Genomic DNA, 15,062 nt, shown 5'->3' on the forward strand with positions numbered 1-15,062 from the left:
TTCTTGACCATGCCCTGTTGAATGATAACACCATCTCCTCCAGCCCATCTTTGGCTTTGTTGGTCGTCATTGACCAATGTACTGCCTGAATCCTGCCGATTCCTACTGCAGTCAGCTACTGGACTTATGGCTGGGCATACCATTTGCACTAAAGGTGTCTCACTGAGAAAAACAATCTCAGCCACTTGTATCTACTCTGCCCACATTTCAGTCCATCGTTTATTTGCTGAGCTGTAAACTCCAACCTGGGAGGAACCTTCTGCAGATTAGCCTAATTTCTGCTTCATTAGGAACAGTTCAGCCAGAATTGGCTCTTCCACAGTGATTGGGAATTCAAACAGATTTGATTATCGTTCCTCCCTGTCTGGAGCAGTGCCCACAATGGACTAAAATGGAACCCGAGGAATGAATTGCTGGCGAGTAGGATTAATTCAACCATTCTGCCATTGTTTTAAAAATAATTCTAAGTTATAATTTTGGGACAGGAGATGCGTACGGTATCCACAAACGTTAACGCACAGTCTATGCACTTAAAAAGAATGTTCTGATGTTGTTACTAGATATACATGGGCTAAAACTAAATTGGACAAGCAGAGGGGAGCAGATACCACCCAGCTTGCATCTCTCGGCAATTGGAGTTGAGTGAGAACATTATAGGAGCCTCTGACCTATCAAGGGTAGAATGCAACAATTCAGCGATATGACATTTGTAAAAATGACTTTCTTAATAGTTTTGTCCATACGATAAGTTGATATATATATTATGTCCTGCATTGGTGTAGTAGTATGTTCTTATGAGGTTTAGGTCAGGCAGAGTGGGACAGAGAAGGGCGCAGCTCTGTAGTATGTGTTCTCCCAGCTGGACCCACGTGCGTGGTGTTATTTGGGGGCTCTGTCTGCCCTTTACATGTACGTCGAATGTTACTCCTCTGAATCTCCACCCCAGTAAAGCATTCTGATATCCCTTCGGAAGTGAACACGATGTAGAGAAAAAAATAATCAATACAAAGTCACTAAAATTGATAGCCTACTTTGCAATAAGAAAAGCACGTCCTAACCAACTAACATGGTCGCAGGGAGGCAGTGTTTACTGGCAAATGTATTTATGTTTGATTCCCACCTGCGAATTAAGAATATTAATGAAATAGCTGGGAGCTAGATTTTGCAACGATTCGCTATGTATTTTCTTGTGATTTCTCTTTCGAAACACACGAAACATCAGTACTAATCAAATCACCTTTTAAAACTAAAGCCACTCTAAATGCATGTTTCTTGTACCCACTTATGTTTTTATTACATATAAATTCACTTTGAACTGACGCCAGTACCAGCGGCTAGGTTTTGAAGCACAGCAGTGCAGCACTCTGACCTGCCCTGTAAGCGTTACAAAGGTGGTATCCACAAACAGAGTTTCCAAGTGTCCACATGATCAACTGTAACAAGAGAGCTCGCTAGTCAAACACGTTTGTTGAGTTACTTTTCGCCGCCAGTTTTTCACAACAGTCACTTGTGTATCTAGCACCAAGAAGGTGTATGCCAATACAGCTTGCGTTCGCAACAAGAATGATCTTCGTACAGATGTTTCTCTTACACAGCTTTTTTATTTTCCTCAGCTTATCCCTCCACAGAGGCAACTGCAGACCTATCAGGTTCGAGCCGCCGATGCTGGACTTCCACGAACAGTAAGTGTAACTCCATCTCATTTGGGGTGTGCTAGCCTAGTTACATGTTTGACTCTCAGCACTCTTTTAACAGGTCATCAGAGTAACCGGACTAGTTTTACTCAGTAATGTATAGGTTACCAGGCTCCAAAGTTTATTTTGAATGTTTGTATTGCTGGCGAGCTACGAATGATTAATGTCTAATTACTTTAATGTTTTTGTCTGGTCATGTGAGGTCACACTGAGAGAATTTAGTTCGTGAACATTCAGTGATAGTTATGTTCCTTAAGTGTGCATGATACAAACTGCATAGACTTCATCTGGGATCTTCCATGGGATGCTCTGAAAGGGCACACGTTACTGCTCTAATCCCAGAAACCTACCGCACCTTTTAACCCTACCTTAATTTAAAGTCCTGAGCGTACAAGGTGCTCTGCTTCATCTCAAAGCAAAACTTATTACGCTTCTGTATGCATTTTTTTTTCCCAAGCCGTCCCATTGCAATTGTTTTTGCATGTTCTGAAATTATACATTTCTCCTCGAAATGCCAAGATATCAACCACATATGTCAGTGTATGAATCAAAGTGAACCCTGGTCATTAATCAAAACATAAAACTAAAAACACTTACATGTATGGGTCGGGAGTAGGTACACATTCAGTCATTTTTTTGGCTTTTTACTTTTTTAAAATTTTATTTATAACTATGGCTTGTTTGGCTGGGACCTCTCGAGAGTCAACATCCAGCAAAGGGGGAGGAGCAGGAGCTACTTTAGCCCCTCTACCCAGGCGCCCATGCTCTATACCTCTAGGTTCTGCCACTTGATTAACGTATCTCTGCCTAGCCTACTAACCTCTCACAGGGGTGCCTTCTCCACTTGAGCGTTGCCCCACTTAAATTCCCCCAAAGCCCCAGAGATGAAAAATAAAATGGTAATTTATTGCCATTTTACTTTTCATCCCCCTGTCCCGAGCATCAGGACAGGGGTGGGTTGCTGATGAGTGACAGCAGCAAGGAGGAGGGTGGGTACCCTAATGCACTGTTTAAAATGCGCATGTCTTCTTGGACGGCGTCTTGAGATGGCCAGCCACACGTGCGCACTTTAAACATCTCTAACCCAGCTCTCTTAAGACCGCTTGATTAGAGAAAGCCAAAGCCTCCAGAGCTTTATGGAGCTCCGAGTGAGGCTGCTCCCACCAATCCTAGCACTGATCTCATGCTGGTGAGAGCAGCGCTAGGATTTGTGAAGGGAGTTGCAGCATCCTGTTCCTGTGGGAGTCGGCAAAAGAAGAGCTGCGGAGTGGGGACGGTGTGTTTGGTAAGTCTTTTGATTTTCTATTTAATTTTGCACACCTCTCCCCCATCCTCCCCGTAGATGCTAGCTTCCACTGGCGCCTCATTCCAGGTACTCTGCTGGATAGAGCCTGTGTTTTCATCAATCAATCCAGTGTGGTCTTTCTGTCTGGCAATAATCAAAATAAGAACCTCATCCCACAATTGTGTAATATTTAGATTGTGTATTTCTCTTTGTTCTTCTATACTTAAAGCCATGCTCTCTCTGTCAGCCCATTTCGGTGCCCATTACGGACATTTTCGTTTCCCTGAAATTGTAATTGCCCTCCTTGTTCATAATGGTGCTAGATCAATTAATCTAGCTGTGTCCACTTTTTATGTCTTGCCTGAGACTGTCATTTGCTTACCGTAGGTTGGCTTTATAGGCTCTCATTTCCTGGCTTTTCTTTGGTCAGCGCTTGCCGACTTTGCTTTCTCTTTGTGTGTATTTCCATCCCCTGGAGCATGGTTGAAGTACTCCTTCCTTGCCCAGTGTGTGCCGTTCCACTGGTCGTGCCCTCAAAGAATTTTTTTTCCTTGCACCTGACCCTACGCCTCACGTTGTTGCATTCTCTTGTCCATCCTGTCGCCCTCCCACTTTGTTGCTTGCACTCAAGTGGGGCACAAACAGAGCACAGGAGGAGAGCTTGGGCAGCCAAATGTGGCCTAAAGACTAGAAAACAAGGTATGGGACTGTGGCACGGAGTACAGTGTGTATTGAAATGAAATGATTTGACACCCACACACACCAAAAAGAAGAAAATAGTGGTACATTTTCTGCTAAAATAAAGTCTTTGCTCTCATGTATGTTATCCACCCATTCCCAGCTTTGGCCAATCTTTTTTTTTTTGTATACCTATATGCATTGCCATCCTACAGCACTACTAGCTGCTCGTATACAATAGAACACGCATATCAACATTATTGGAATGTTTGGGTGGCGACTATTTTACATGTACTGAGTCCTGTTTACTTTGAGTACTCAAATGTATATTCACGCCTTACAAAACCCATCCCAACAGTACAGAGACGCATTACAGACCCCACAAAGCTCTGGGGAGTACTGGCAGTGTGTACCCTCATGCAACCATTCTGCACAGCAGAATGTACATATAGTCTTCACCAGATATATGTTGTGCGTAAGATACACTATTCTTAAATGTACTGTGCGAAACAGAGCTTTTATTAGCCTGTGTGCACCAGAGTGTCAGACATGAACCTCAAACAACCACATTCACACTTGTACTGGTGCGAATTGTGCAGTATAACAAGGAGCTAGTGACACCAATCATGGTCAAGTCAGGCCGCAGTCACACCCTCACTGCGGCACGCTGCCATTCCAGTACTCACTGCAACTCCCACTGCAACACACTCCCACTCCTGCACTTAATAAATCCTCACTGAAACCCACTAGACAAATTCCCGGCACCCGCTCCGATTCCCTGTACATACCTTACAATCATTGGCACTCCACAACTTTAGCTGCACCCTCTTCAGCCATTATTGTCCTTCTCCGACCCTCATTGCACCCCTCCCACCCCTCACTCATCTTACTTCTATCGTCATATACTCAAGCTCACTCCTTTTTTTACCCTAAACCTTTAGCCCTCATTGCCTGTATCCCACTCTCACTCCTCATCCAACAGTCCTCATTGTTCCTTTCCAAACCTCAGTTCATCAATCTAACTCTCAAGAACCCTCCCTCTGCTCTCCCTATCCCCTTCTGACCTTTTCGTCCCCTCCCTGTTCCCACCAATCCCAACCTATCACCCCCACAAGGGCATTTATATTTAGTAAAACAAGAACATGTTCACAGGTGGCAGGAGTGTGCTGCCAACTCTATCTCACCCAATACGGCTTCTACCTCCCCCACCACTTTACCTGGTGAAAATAGCACTCTTTGTACAGCTTCCTGCGCTGAGTCTGATGCCCACGTTTTATGATTTCAGTGGGATGCATCTGCCTGGGGCACTCAGCTTTGTGCTCTAGTAGAAGACGATTCAGCCGGAGGGCCCAGTTGGACTCCAAAGTTGTGGTCATTGATTTCTTTGCTGCATCTCATACTCTCCTCAGACTGCATTTATGTGTGGTTCACAGTGTGATTGTGGTGCGTCCATAGGAAGGTTTTATTGTGGGTGCTATAGAAACAGTACTGCTGCCTGGCAGTAGCCTTGAGCTCCAAGTGCAGTGGCAGACCCCAATATACTATAATGAATAGGGCTGAAGTTATCGTCTTTGAACAAAGACTCGTAGAGTGCCGCTGGCTTTGGAACTATTAACCAAGAAAGTATGTGAGACCAATGAAATCGGGTTGATGCCTCTCCTTTTCACCAGAGCATGAAATGCCAAGACCTGGAGAGAGCTTACAGCTCTTCTGGTCATTGGGTATATCTTAAATAGCCGAAGAAGGGCTGTGCACTTTTTCTCACCTACCCATTGGTCCACCTTCTAATTTACCCACCCACTCACTCACTTAGTCACTCACCAAGCACTTTCGATTGCTCACACATGGACGCTCTCACCCAGAACACTTGCTTACTAACTCTTTTACTCAATTTCATCCAATAGTTCTCCAACCCAATAAGCTCTCCCATACTCCCCCATCGACTCACTCTGTGGCTCACTCTCATTCATTCAATCTCAAAACCATTCAAACACTCAATCACCCGCCCATTTACTCATTCAAAAATGCACTCACTCTCTCATTCACTTCCACTCAACCATTCACTCTCCCGTGTACTCGGGCACTCACTCAATATCCACTAAATTTCTCACTCCTCAGTTGATTAATTTACTCCTCCATTAAATCACACTCATGTGTGGTGCCTCTGCACATTAACCATTTCCAACAGATACAGTCTGTGGCTGTTACATGCAGTACATGTATGGGCAAGAGGACCAAGCAGAAGTCAACATATTCACATTGCGACATTTAGCTCCCATTGTCTAGTGCCTTAATCGTAAATGTCGTAAGGAAATGCACCAAACTCTAAAATTAATGGAGAAAACCTCCCACCCAACTCTTCCACCCAATTCCAGCAAAGGCAAGAACCGGATTACAAGGGGGCGGTGTTAAGGGGAGAGAGATGAGGCAGACCAATTTCATCCAAATTTTGACATAAGTGATTGGCAGGAAAGGAAGTCTTTGCAGTGTCACATATCCTTCATCTTTCAAAGAGCTCTCCCACTGCTTGTCCAGGATGAGGGTTTCCAGATTTGCTTCCCAACAAGCTTGATATGGGTATTTCTTGGGCGGTTTGCAGTCTTGAAATGCTCAGTAATTTTTGGAGATGAGGCCATTTGAGCCATTATAGGAGTGGATCATGTTCTCAAACGGGGTTAGGTTATGTGTGGCGGTGAGGTACTTAGGGCAAGAGGTGAGGGTGAGGGGTGGTGGGAAGAGTAGGGGGCAGGGGATATAGAGCCCAGTGGTGTAGCTGAGGGGTTGGAGGCATAGCTTTTAAAGCTGTACGCAGTTATGTAGTGCCAATAGACTGTTCTAAGAGTCCCGGTGATGGTCCGAAATGGGGAACCATTTGCAATTTCCCAAAAAATCTGAGATGTGAAACCAGTCACAATGTCAAAGACAAGAGTGAGTCACATGGATGTCCTTGTCATTCCATGTATAAAGCTTTGGATAAAAAGCTTGGAATGCTGATTGTCTTTCTCCGAAATGGCCCGAAGGGCTGGTTCAGATACATGCTGTATGGAATTTAGTTCTTTGGATGCAAAGTTTTCTTGCCAATGGGAGCCCACCATGTTGTAATATCTTTGTGGGCCAAGAGAGAGTGTTCCACTTGATTCATTCTGTGAATGCGAAGTTGGCCTCTCAAAATAACACATTTTCTACAGGTGCATTATGAAGTCCATTCCAGTGCTTGGATTTTACAGGTTAATGATTGCTCAAAGAGTAGCAATTCCCTTTCCATGGCAATTGCCCAGCTGGATATAGTCCCTTGTGTAGAGCGATTTGTAAATAAAAAAATGTGAGTGCAATCATCATGTATTAGGGTTGCTAACGATTATATGTTCTCTGATTTTTATATGATGTATCAATGACTAAATCTGTATTGTAGGGCTGTGTTTTAGTATACTTTTATGGTTTTTAACTGTGAAAAACCGAATAAAGTTTATTTTGACTTGACTTGTATAGAGAAAGGCCTTAACTCACTTCCTGACCCCCTCCACCCACCCGCAACCGCTTTGGGACGAATTTGAGTTAGAAGTATTCGGTAATTGCTTTGGATACAGTATGTCTGTCCACCGGGTCCCTGACGATCTGATGGGGGCAAGCACCAGCTTGGGGGTGTGCAGTTGGACAAAATCACACCTGCCAAGTGGGAACTAATTGAGCGTGGTCTGATATGGAAATATCCAAAATGGGTGTGAAAGCCATTATGCACTGGAGTGCATGAGTGATAAAGTGGTAGTCGGTGAAGGAGTATGACCCATGTGCGTGGTAGTAGTAAGAAACATCTTTTCAGGTGCATGTAACACCAAACATCCACTAACCCTAGTTCTGAAAATTCTTTCTTTTTCAGGGCCGACATTGCGTCCGTTTCCTGAAATGAATTTTGGCTCCTATACATATTAGGGTCCCAGACTAAGTTGATGTCCCCCTTAGCTTACCTAGATGTTTCCTCCATACTTGCCTGAGCAAGGAGTCCACATAGACTACTGGTGGGGGTGAAGAGAGGATTCTTCCTCAGCCCCTCCCGGGAGATTTTCTCAAGACAGATTTATAGATCGCAGTTTCCTCTTTCTAAGTCTGCTGCTGAAAGCAGTACACGTAGAAAGAGGCCAGCGAAATACTACTCGAGGTTTCGCTCAGACCTGGGGGGGCGTCCAGCCCAGCCGCAAGGGTTGTGGACTAAGATGTCGGCCGCTGAACTGCAGGGCGAGCGGCCTCTGCATCAGATCCGGCTGGTGAGTTGGGGACGGACGGAGTCACAGGCAGGCTCGATGGGGGCCTGGCTGGATGTTGCTTTGAGACCCAGGGCCGTGCAGGCCAGGAAGCACTGGAGATGGCTAGGGCTGCTTTTCAAGATGGCGGCCGCTTGATGGTGTTGCGATCAGCCACATTGTCTGGTCCCCAACTTTGGTCGTGGAGGCAGCATAGGCATCACTAGTGGCTTTGACAAGGGCCCTGGGACGGAGGCCACGTATACTGGAGATTTGGAGGCACTGGGGCTCCTGGGAAGGGATGCTATTAATGAGCTAATGGCCTCGGAAGAGAGGAGCTGGTAGAGCCTGCATTCTACTTTATTCCCGACTTGCCCATGCCTCCCCGAAAAACCTGTTAAATATTTTACTAGACTTTCACTGCAAGGAGAGGAGGTGCTGTGGTTTGGGGCTTGCGGTCTGGCAGATTATGGGAATGGGTCAGGGAACCCAGGGCAGCAAGCGTATTACAGGGGTGAATGCTACCCTTCAGCCAAAATTCTGGAGGTCCTCAACAATGAACTGGTATCAGTAATTAATCAAATCTGTAGCTTGTGTTTTTTGTGAAAATAAAAACATAGCATCACTGCCATGGGCTCAGCTGGAATTCATGGTGCAGTAACTTAATCTCTGCAATTAAAAACAGTTGTGCATCCCTCCCTCTGAATGATAAGGGACCGAACAGGGGCACTAGAACTCGGGGCCCTTGTGGCAATGCAGCACCACTAGAATAAACTTTTAGAAGTTCTAAAGGAGAATGATAAATAAATAGGCCTTTTGTTATATCCCGTAGCATTTGATGTGTGTTAAACGACGGAGGTCAGATGTCAGGTAATGTCTCCTAACAAATTGCTGCTTCTTCCTTTTAGGTCTCTCCTTAGACCACCCATGCTCTGTTGCTACAGACAGGATGCCTACTTTTTAGGTCTCTCCTTAGACCACGCCCGTTGCTTTTTTTTTTTGTTGGCTTCATATTCACTCTAATTTCTTTGCTTTTCTTTGGTCAGCCCATGTCGACTTCACTTCCTCTTTGGCCATTTTCCAAGTGAGGGATAAACACACAAAGAACTGCTTCCTTGCCCCTTGCTTGTCCTTCCGCTGGTTGCGCTTTTGGAGCTACTTTCACTTTCCTTGTTGTTGCTGGCCCGCCCCATTGTTGCTTGTGCCATCCCATCCCATGCAGTGTTGCTGGCCACTTCATAATGCTTTTTGTTTTTCAATTTTATTTGCGGTGCTGAGCAACAATGCTAAATAAACTTTGACAAAGCCAGTGGCTCTCGCATTGGCAAGACCTATTGTGTGTGCCAGTGTTTGTTTGCATTGGAGCTATTAATAAGACCTAGCAAGCACCCATGTGGGTGAAGAGGTTTGACCGTAGCATGGTCGCTGTCGAGCGGTTCGTGAGTCCACTCCAAAAACTGGCCACATCTAGGAATTCCCTTATGTGGTAAATCCCAGATTCAGCCTTTTCACACCTAGGGCAAGCCATGTGTATTGAATCATATATATTGTTGAGACTCCTAGGGGTTACATATGTCATATGTAGGATATTTTCATTGAAAACTGAATTTCTAGACATTTTTGTGTGTATGTGTGTGCTTTCTTTCCCTCATCATCCAGTTCTCTATCTAAGCGAGTTTCACATGTTATCTTTAGGTCATTCAATTCTGTTTTTGTCATGTTGAGGAGAGTGCTATAGAGCCACATTTCCAGCTTCTTGACATCCCCTACTTTGTTCCAAAATTGGAAAACCTTATGTTTAGTTGGATTACCTCCGATTCTCCACTTCTTACGGAAGGTGTTTATCTGATAGAGACATCTAGCCGCAGATTCCTTATCTTTGAACTTCCAGACGTCAGGCTGGATCCGGAAGATTTTTCTTAGCAGTACCCCTGCACGCCAGTAGGTGCCTTCGGTCGACTCCGCATGATGTCATCAGCGTCCTGTTCATCATCGTCGTGAGGTCCGCGGCGTCAATGTAACCGCCACGCCATTGCCCTGGCGTCAGTTCTTTTCTTTACGCGCCAGCCAGCGCAGATCCGTCGAAGAGAGCTGACCTCCGGTCATTTTTTGACAAATTTTAAACCTTTTGTCGACTACTTTGGTGTGCTAGGCATGTCTAGCAAGAAGACCCAGGGTTCAAGCTGTGCGGTGCCCATCACCGTGCCATGTCAGTCACGGACCCTCAATGTGTCTCTGGTGCCTGGAGAATGACCACGACAACAAGTCGTGCACCGATTGCTGTGCTCTGGTGCCGAAAGCTTTGAGGGAGCAGTCCCTAAAGCTTATCGTGGCCCGACGAGTGGTGCCTTGGAGGTCCCCTCGTCTATCTCGTTCGAGAAGGACCGAGCACCGCTCCGGAGGATTAGAGCCCTATTTTTCCAAGTCGTCAGGTAAGAGGCATCACAAAAAGCAAGAAAACAAGAAGTCGAAGCATGCTTCGACTTCGCCACGTCCATCGCATGACAATACGGTGGAACCTCGGCATTCGAAGGCCCTTCTCCACGGAGCGGGCCTCTGGGTCAGCTCCGCATTTCCTTCCCTTTCCGGGGCTGGAAGGGACTCTCACCCAACTTAGAGTTCTATGATGCCATGTCTGCCATATTTGGGTGGCCTGACCCTGCTGGCGGGCCTTCGGGCTCCGCATGCTCGGATAAAGGAGTCACTGTGGGTACCGTGCGTCGGCTCCGGCACCACGGCCTCCTACTGGACCCGTTCCCAGGTCCGGACCTGCGCGGGTCGCACCTCTACAGCGACCTTCCACTGTGCTGCGTCCACAGCAGAGGTCCTCGGTGTCTCCTCCCCAATCCTCATTCAGAGACCGGCTCCGATGGAGTCGTACAGCTCCATGCCCTTTAACCTGCTCTATTCTGAAGGGTTAGGAACGGATGAGGAGTATTGGGAGGGGGAACAAGACCCCTTGGAAGTCCCGCAGCCTAATGACTTGGACTGGTATGAGGAGCTGGGTGCTGCCAGTGGCCTGGACACCTCCCCAGATTCTGGCATGCTGTCTCCCCTAACCTGGCTATGGAGGATGGGCCATCATTCTCTATGGTGGTGGGTAGGGCTGCAGAGATTTTGGACCTGCAGCTCCCTAAGGTGAATGTCAAGACTAACATCTTGACAAAGGTCCTGCAGCCTAGGGTCTCCACCTCAGAACCCTTGCTGCCTTTCAATGAAGCCTTGACTGGTGTTCTTCTGGGCACCTGGTCCAAGCCCAACACGGGGGTTCCTGTGAACAGAACGATTGCCCGCCGCCATTGCCCTGCACTGGGTGACCCAACTTTCCTCACCGCCCACGGCACCCCACAAAATTTGGAGGTTCAGGCTTTCACTTCCTGTGGTGCGTTCCTTTTCGCATCCCTGGACAGGGAATCCAAGAGACTGGCAGAAGAGAACATTTTCTTCCCAAAGCTTTCAAGTCTAGTGTTGCGGTCAGTGAACACTGCATGCCTTTTGGGCCGTTATTCCCATTCGATATGGGACTCGTTTGCGTAGGTGCTGCCCAGAGTCTCTGAGGAGGACTGGATTTTACTCTCCTAAGCTATTTCAGATGGGAGAGATGCAGCGAAGTTTGCCCTCCGATGTTGCTTGACTTGCTGGGCAGGGGATTTTCACGACGGTGGACATATGTCTCCGCGCCTGGCTCAGGACGTCTGGTTTTTTGGGGGGATGTCCAGGCTAATCTTATAGACAGGCCCTTTGATGGGTCCCGTCTCTTCGTAGACAAACCAGATATCATTGTGCCCATCCTAGTCCAGTTTTTTTATTGTTTGACTGTATAATATCTCTGGGTTCCCCATGGGGCCACCATTGGCAGTACCAGGGCATATACAAGTGCGGGACCACTTCTCTGCAGACATTATTTTCAGCATCTCCCTGTAGGTGAGGTTATTTTCTGACCACAGTTAGATGCCTAGCTCGCATTATATTCAATGCACCTTCTTTTAGTTTGTTTTTGTTGAGAACTGATTCTGTCAAATGTGCCCCATCTATCTAGTGTGTGACTGTTGAAGTTGAACTGCCAGGTAATATAGCTCAAGATCCACTTCGCTTAGGGCTGCATCTGCCCGTGGAAGTTTGTGCTTATTCAGAGCTACCTGTTGCTTATCAGTTTGAGGTCAGATATGATAGTGGTGAGCCCAGAATCCTAAATAATTTCTTCAGAACCAGATAAGTAATGAATTAAAGTAATGCAGCAAGCAAGAAAGCATAATCATTTTGTCCTGCACTATACATCATATGTCCGAGAAAGATAGTATTTTCCAAAAGTCTAGGCAGTTTGCTGGGGTAATTAAAATATTTTGTAGGTTCCCAGCCAGTATGTCTTAATCTGCATGGTAAATCTGTGCTCCCGAGTTATTATAAAGTGCTCTTACCAAGTTATGTCCAGGTTTCGTTACAGTGTGTGTGCGGTGCACGTATTTAATGAATCAAGAAACACACAAAGTTTTTGCCCAGTGTGTCATCCAAACCATTGTAGGCTTCTCGTATGAACAAAGCCAATTGTTCGCATATAGAGATAATATGCATGTCATCTGACAGAGATATGTATCTTTCCCTAACTGTTATTCTCATCACATTGGTTAAATGCTCCATTGTAAGGGCAAAAATCCTGGGCATTAACGGGCATCCCTGAGATCTAGTTGGGGTTTAGGTAGTGAAATCATTGGGGCCTCTGATACTGTTGAGAAGGTGACTCCGCTCTAGGGCCTTTGAGCACAATTGTGACCTCAGGATGATATGTGATTTATGCAGCTAGCAACGAGCTCAAGAGAATGTCTACCCTTATATATGTCGACCACGTTTCCTTTCCCAGGACACTTAATTTTAAGATCTTTCCATTCTGTTTGTGTTGAAATGTATGAATCGGCATGTTGCTTTTAAAAATGAATGTTCACTCTTTTTATGTGCATTTGAGCGCTGGATGATTTCTTACTTTCACAATCTTGACGTGGTGTTCATTTCATCTTAGATCTGACTGATAATTAACAGTGCTCTCCTGCAAGAGTTGTGTCACTGGTTTTAAAATTGTGTATCAATTTTGAAGCCTTTTCCGATCCTTATGACATAGCCATATTTTGACTGCTGTAGTCACTGGTTGGCATAGCTAGGGTGATCTTCTCAGGTGATACATGTGTATTACTTCTCCATGATTGGTAGGATTTTGTGGGTCTAAGCATGGAAAAGTACTGAGCAGAGACATGTCTGATATTTTACAACCTTTAGACCTTTGATTGTGTAATTAGATTTTATTAAATCGGACTGCCTTGGTTGCCTGAACTTCAGAGGAAATACTTGTCCCTATTTCAGAGTTCTGTATGTAGCAATTCATAGACCAGGCCGATAAAGTTTTCAGATATGGCCCGGGGTATAGCTGACGTGGCTGAAGACTGATACATTTGTTTCTAGGACTGTGGGTTACTTTCAGGTCTCCGGGGATACCATATTTCAAGGCTTGGGCATCACTTAGATGAGACAAATAGCATCATAACAAAGGTTAAAAGCAAGAAATCCCAGGATTGGAATCCTGATGGCACAATGGACAAGGAGTCTGCAAGTGACACCGTGCGCATGGTGTAAAAACAGTATGATGAGTAAAAATGTTATTTTATTTTCCAAGCCTGTATGTAGAAGCATTAAGTGTGAAAGGGTCAGATGTACAAAGCATTTTTCTGGTCGCAAACGGGCCGATTTGCAGATCTGGGCCGTTTGTGACCGGAAAAATGCTTTTAAAGCCCCTCTGATAAAGAGCTTGGCTAGCCAAAGTTTGTAGGAGCCACGGTATACACTGGATGGTGAATGGCAAGCCTGAAAACCAGAGACCACTGGGAGCCAACGCTTAGCGTTTCAGGTACATGCAAAGGGAGGGTCATGTGGACTATATCTCCTGAGGGATTTTGTCCACTGTAAGTCCTGCAAAATGAGTCAGTAGGATGTATTGCGTCAGGAGCAAATACTTGTGGTAATTGAAATGTTATATCATCGCTGTTCTGTCATTACTATGATGTAAAACCAATAAAGAAATGTTATTTAAAAAAGTATGGAAGTTACTTAACGTGGCTGGTTAAAAGGCATGTTGTGTGAAAGTGAAAAGGTGCACATGTGCAGTTGCTTATTTTTCTTAATGTTGCACCAGCTATTGTATTGCTACATGTTCATTACCAATGCTTCATTGTATGTGTGCTTTTAGTGAAACCTAGAAGTAATGGCTTCCCATGTCCAGCAATACCTTACAATTGCCGACCATCCAGCTTCACAATGCCGCTAATGACCTTCCCCCCACACATCCTTTGCCCTCCTCGATTACCCCTCTCTCTCATCCTATACTCCCCTCTGCTGACGTGCCCACAGTCAACAATGCCTTACAATTGCTGACCATCCAACTTCATAATTCCCCCAACAACATTCCCCCCTCTCTCCCCTTGCCCTCCACTTTAACCCCTCTCCCTTATCCTTTACTCCCCTCTGCAGATATGTCCACGATCAACAATGCCCTACAACTGCTGACCATGTACACGTCCAACAATGCCACACAATTGTTGACCCCCCCCCGCATACCCCCCTGGCCCGGCCTTCTTCGATGGACCCTCCTCTTCCCCTGATCCTCCCCACTCCCCAAAGCTCTCAATCGCCCACTCATACGACCTGCCCTCACTCTCCCCTCATTTCCCACACCACAAGTGCTATCCCCCACCCCCTTTCTGACTCTCCCTGCCCTTCCCCTTCCCCTCCCACTCCACCCTATTCCTCCTCACCTAAACCCATACTCTGTCCCCCCGAAACTCAATGCCCATCAACCCGAACCGTCTCTCACTCTAATCCAGAACCGCCCCTTCACCCCCCCCCCCCCTAGTCCCATCCTCTCTCCCTTTGATTATCATGGCTCCCCCCCTCCCGACCAGTCCCTCACGGTTCCTCCGAACACTCCTGCCCCTCCATTTCCTCCTTCTTCACTCTCTATGACCACATACCCATCTTCCCCCTCCTCTTGCCCTACTACCACAGTCCTCCCATCTCCCTTTCTAGGAACCCCACCCTCCCTCCCAACAACAAACCACCCCCAATGAAGAACATCGCTCATCCCGTTCCGCTCCCTCCCCCTTCTCCAATATCCCACCTTAGTCT

General features: G+C 46.1%; 1 protein-coding gene across 1 annotated transcript in view; it reads left to right on the forward strand.

Annotated features, from left to right (window-relative positions):
• Positions 1 to 15,062, forward strand: part of TMEM131 (transmembrane protein 131) — a 1,081,228-nt gene that overhangs the window by 256,746 nt on the left and 809,420 nt on the right. The window contains exon 4 of the mRNA XM_078658243.1: positions 1,614 to 1,682. Within this exon, the coding sequence (XP_078514369.1) occupies positions 1,614 to 1,682 (69 nt within the window). The remainder of the gene's footprint in view (positions 1 to 1,613; positions 1,683 to 15,062) is intronic.

Source organism: Lissotriton helveticus, chromosome 8 (assembly GCF_964261635.1).
Source record: "Lissotriton helveticus chromosome 8, aLisHel1.1, whole genome shotgun sequence".
NCBI classification, from domain to species: Eukaryota; Metazoa; Chordata; class Amphibia; order Caudata; family Salamandridae; genus Lissotriton; species Lissotriton helveticus.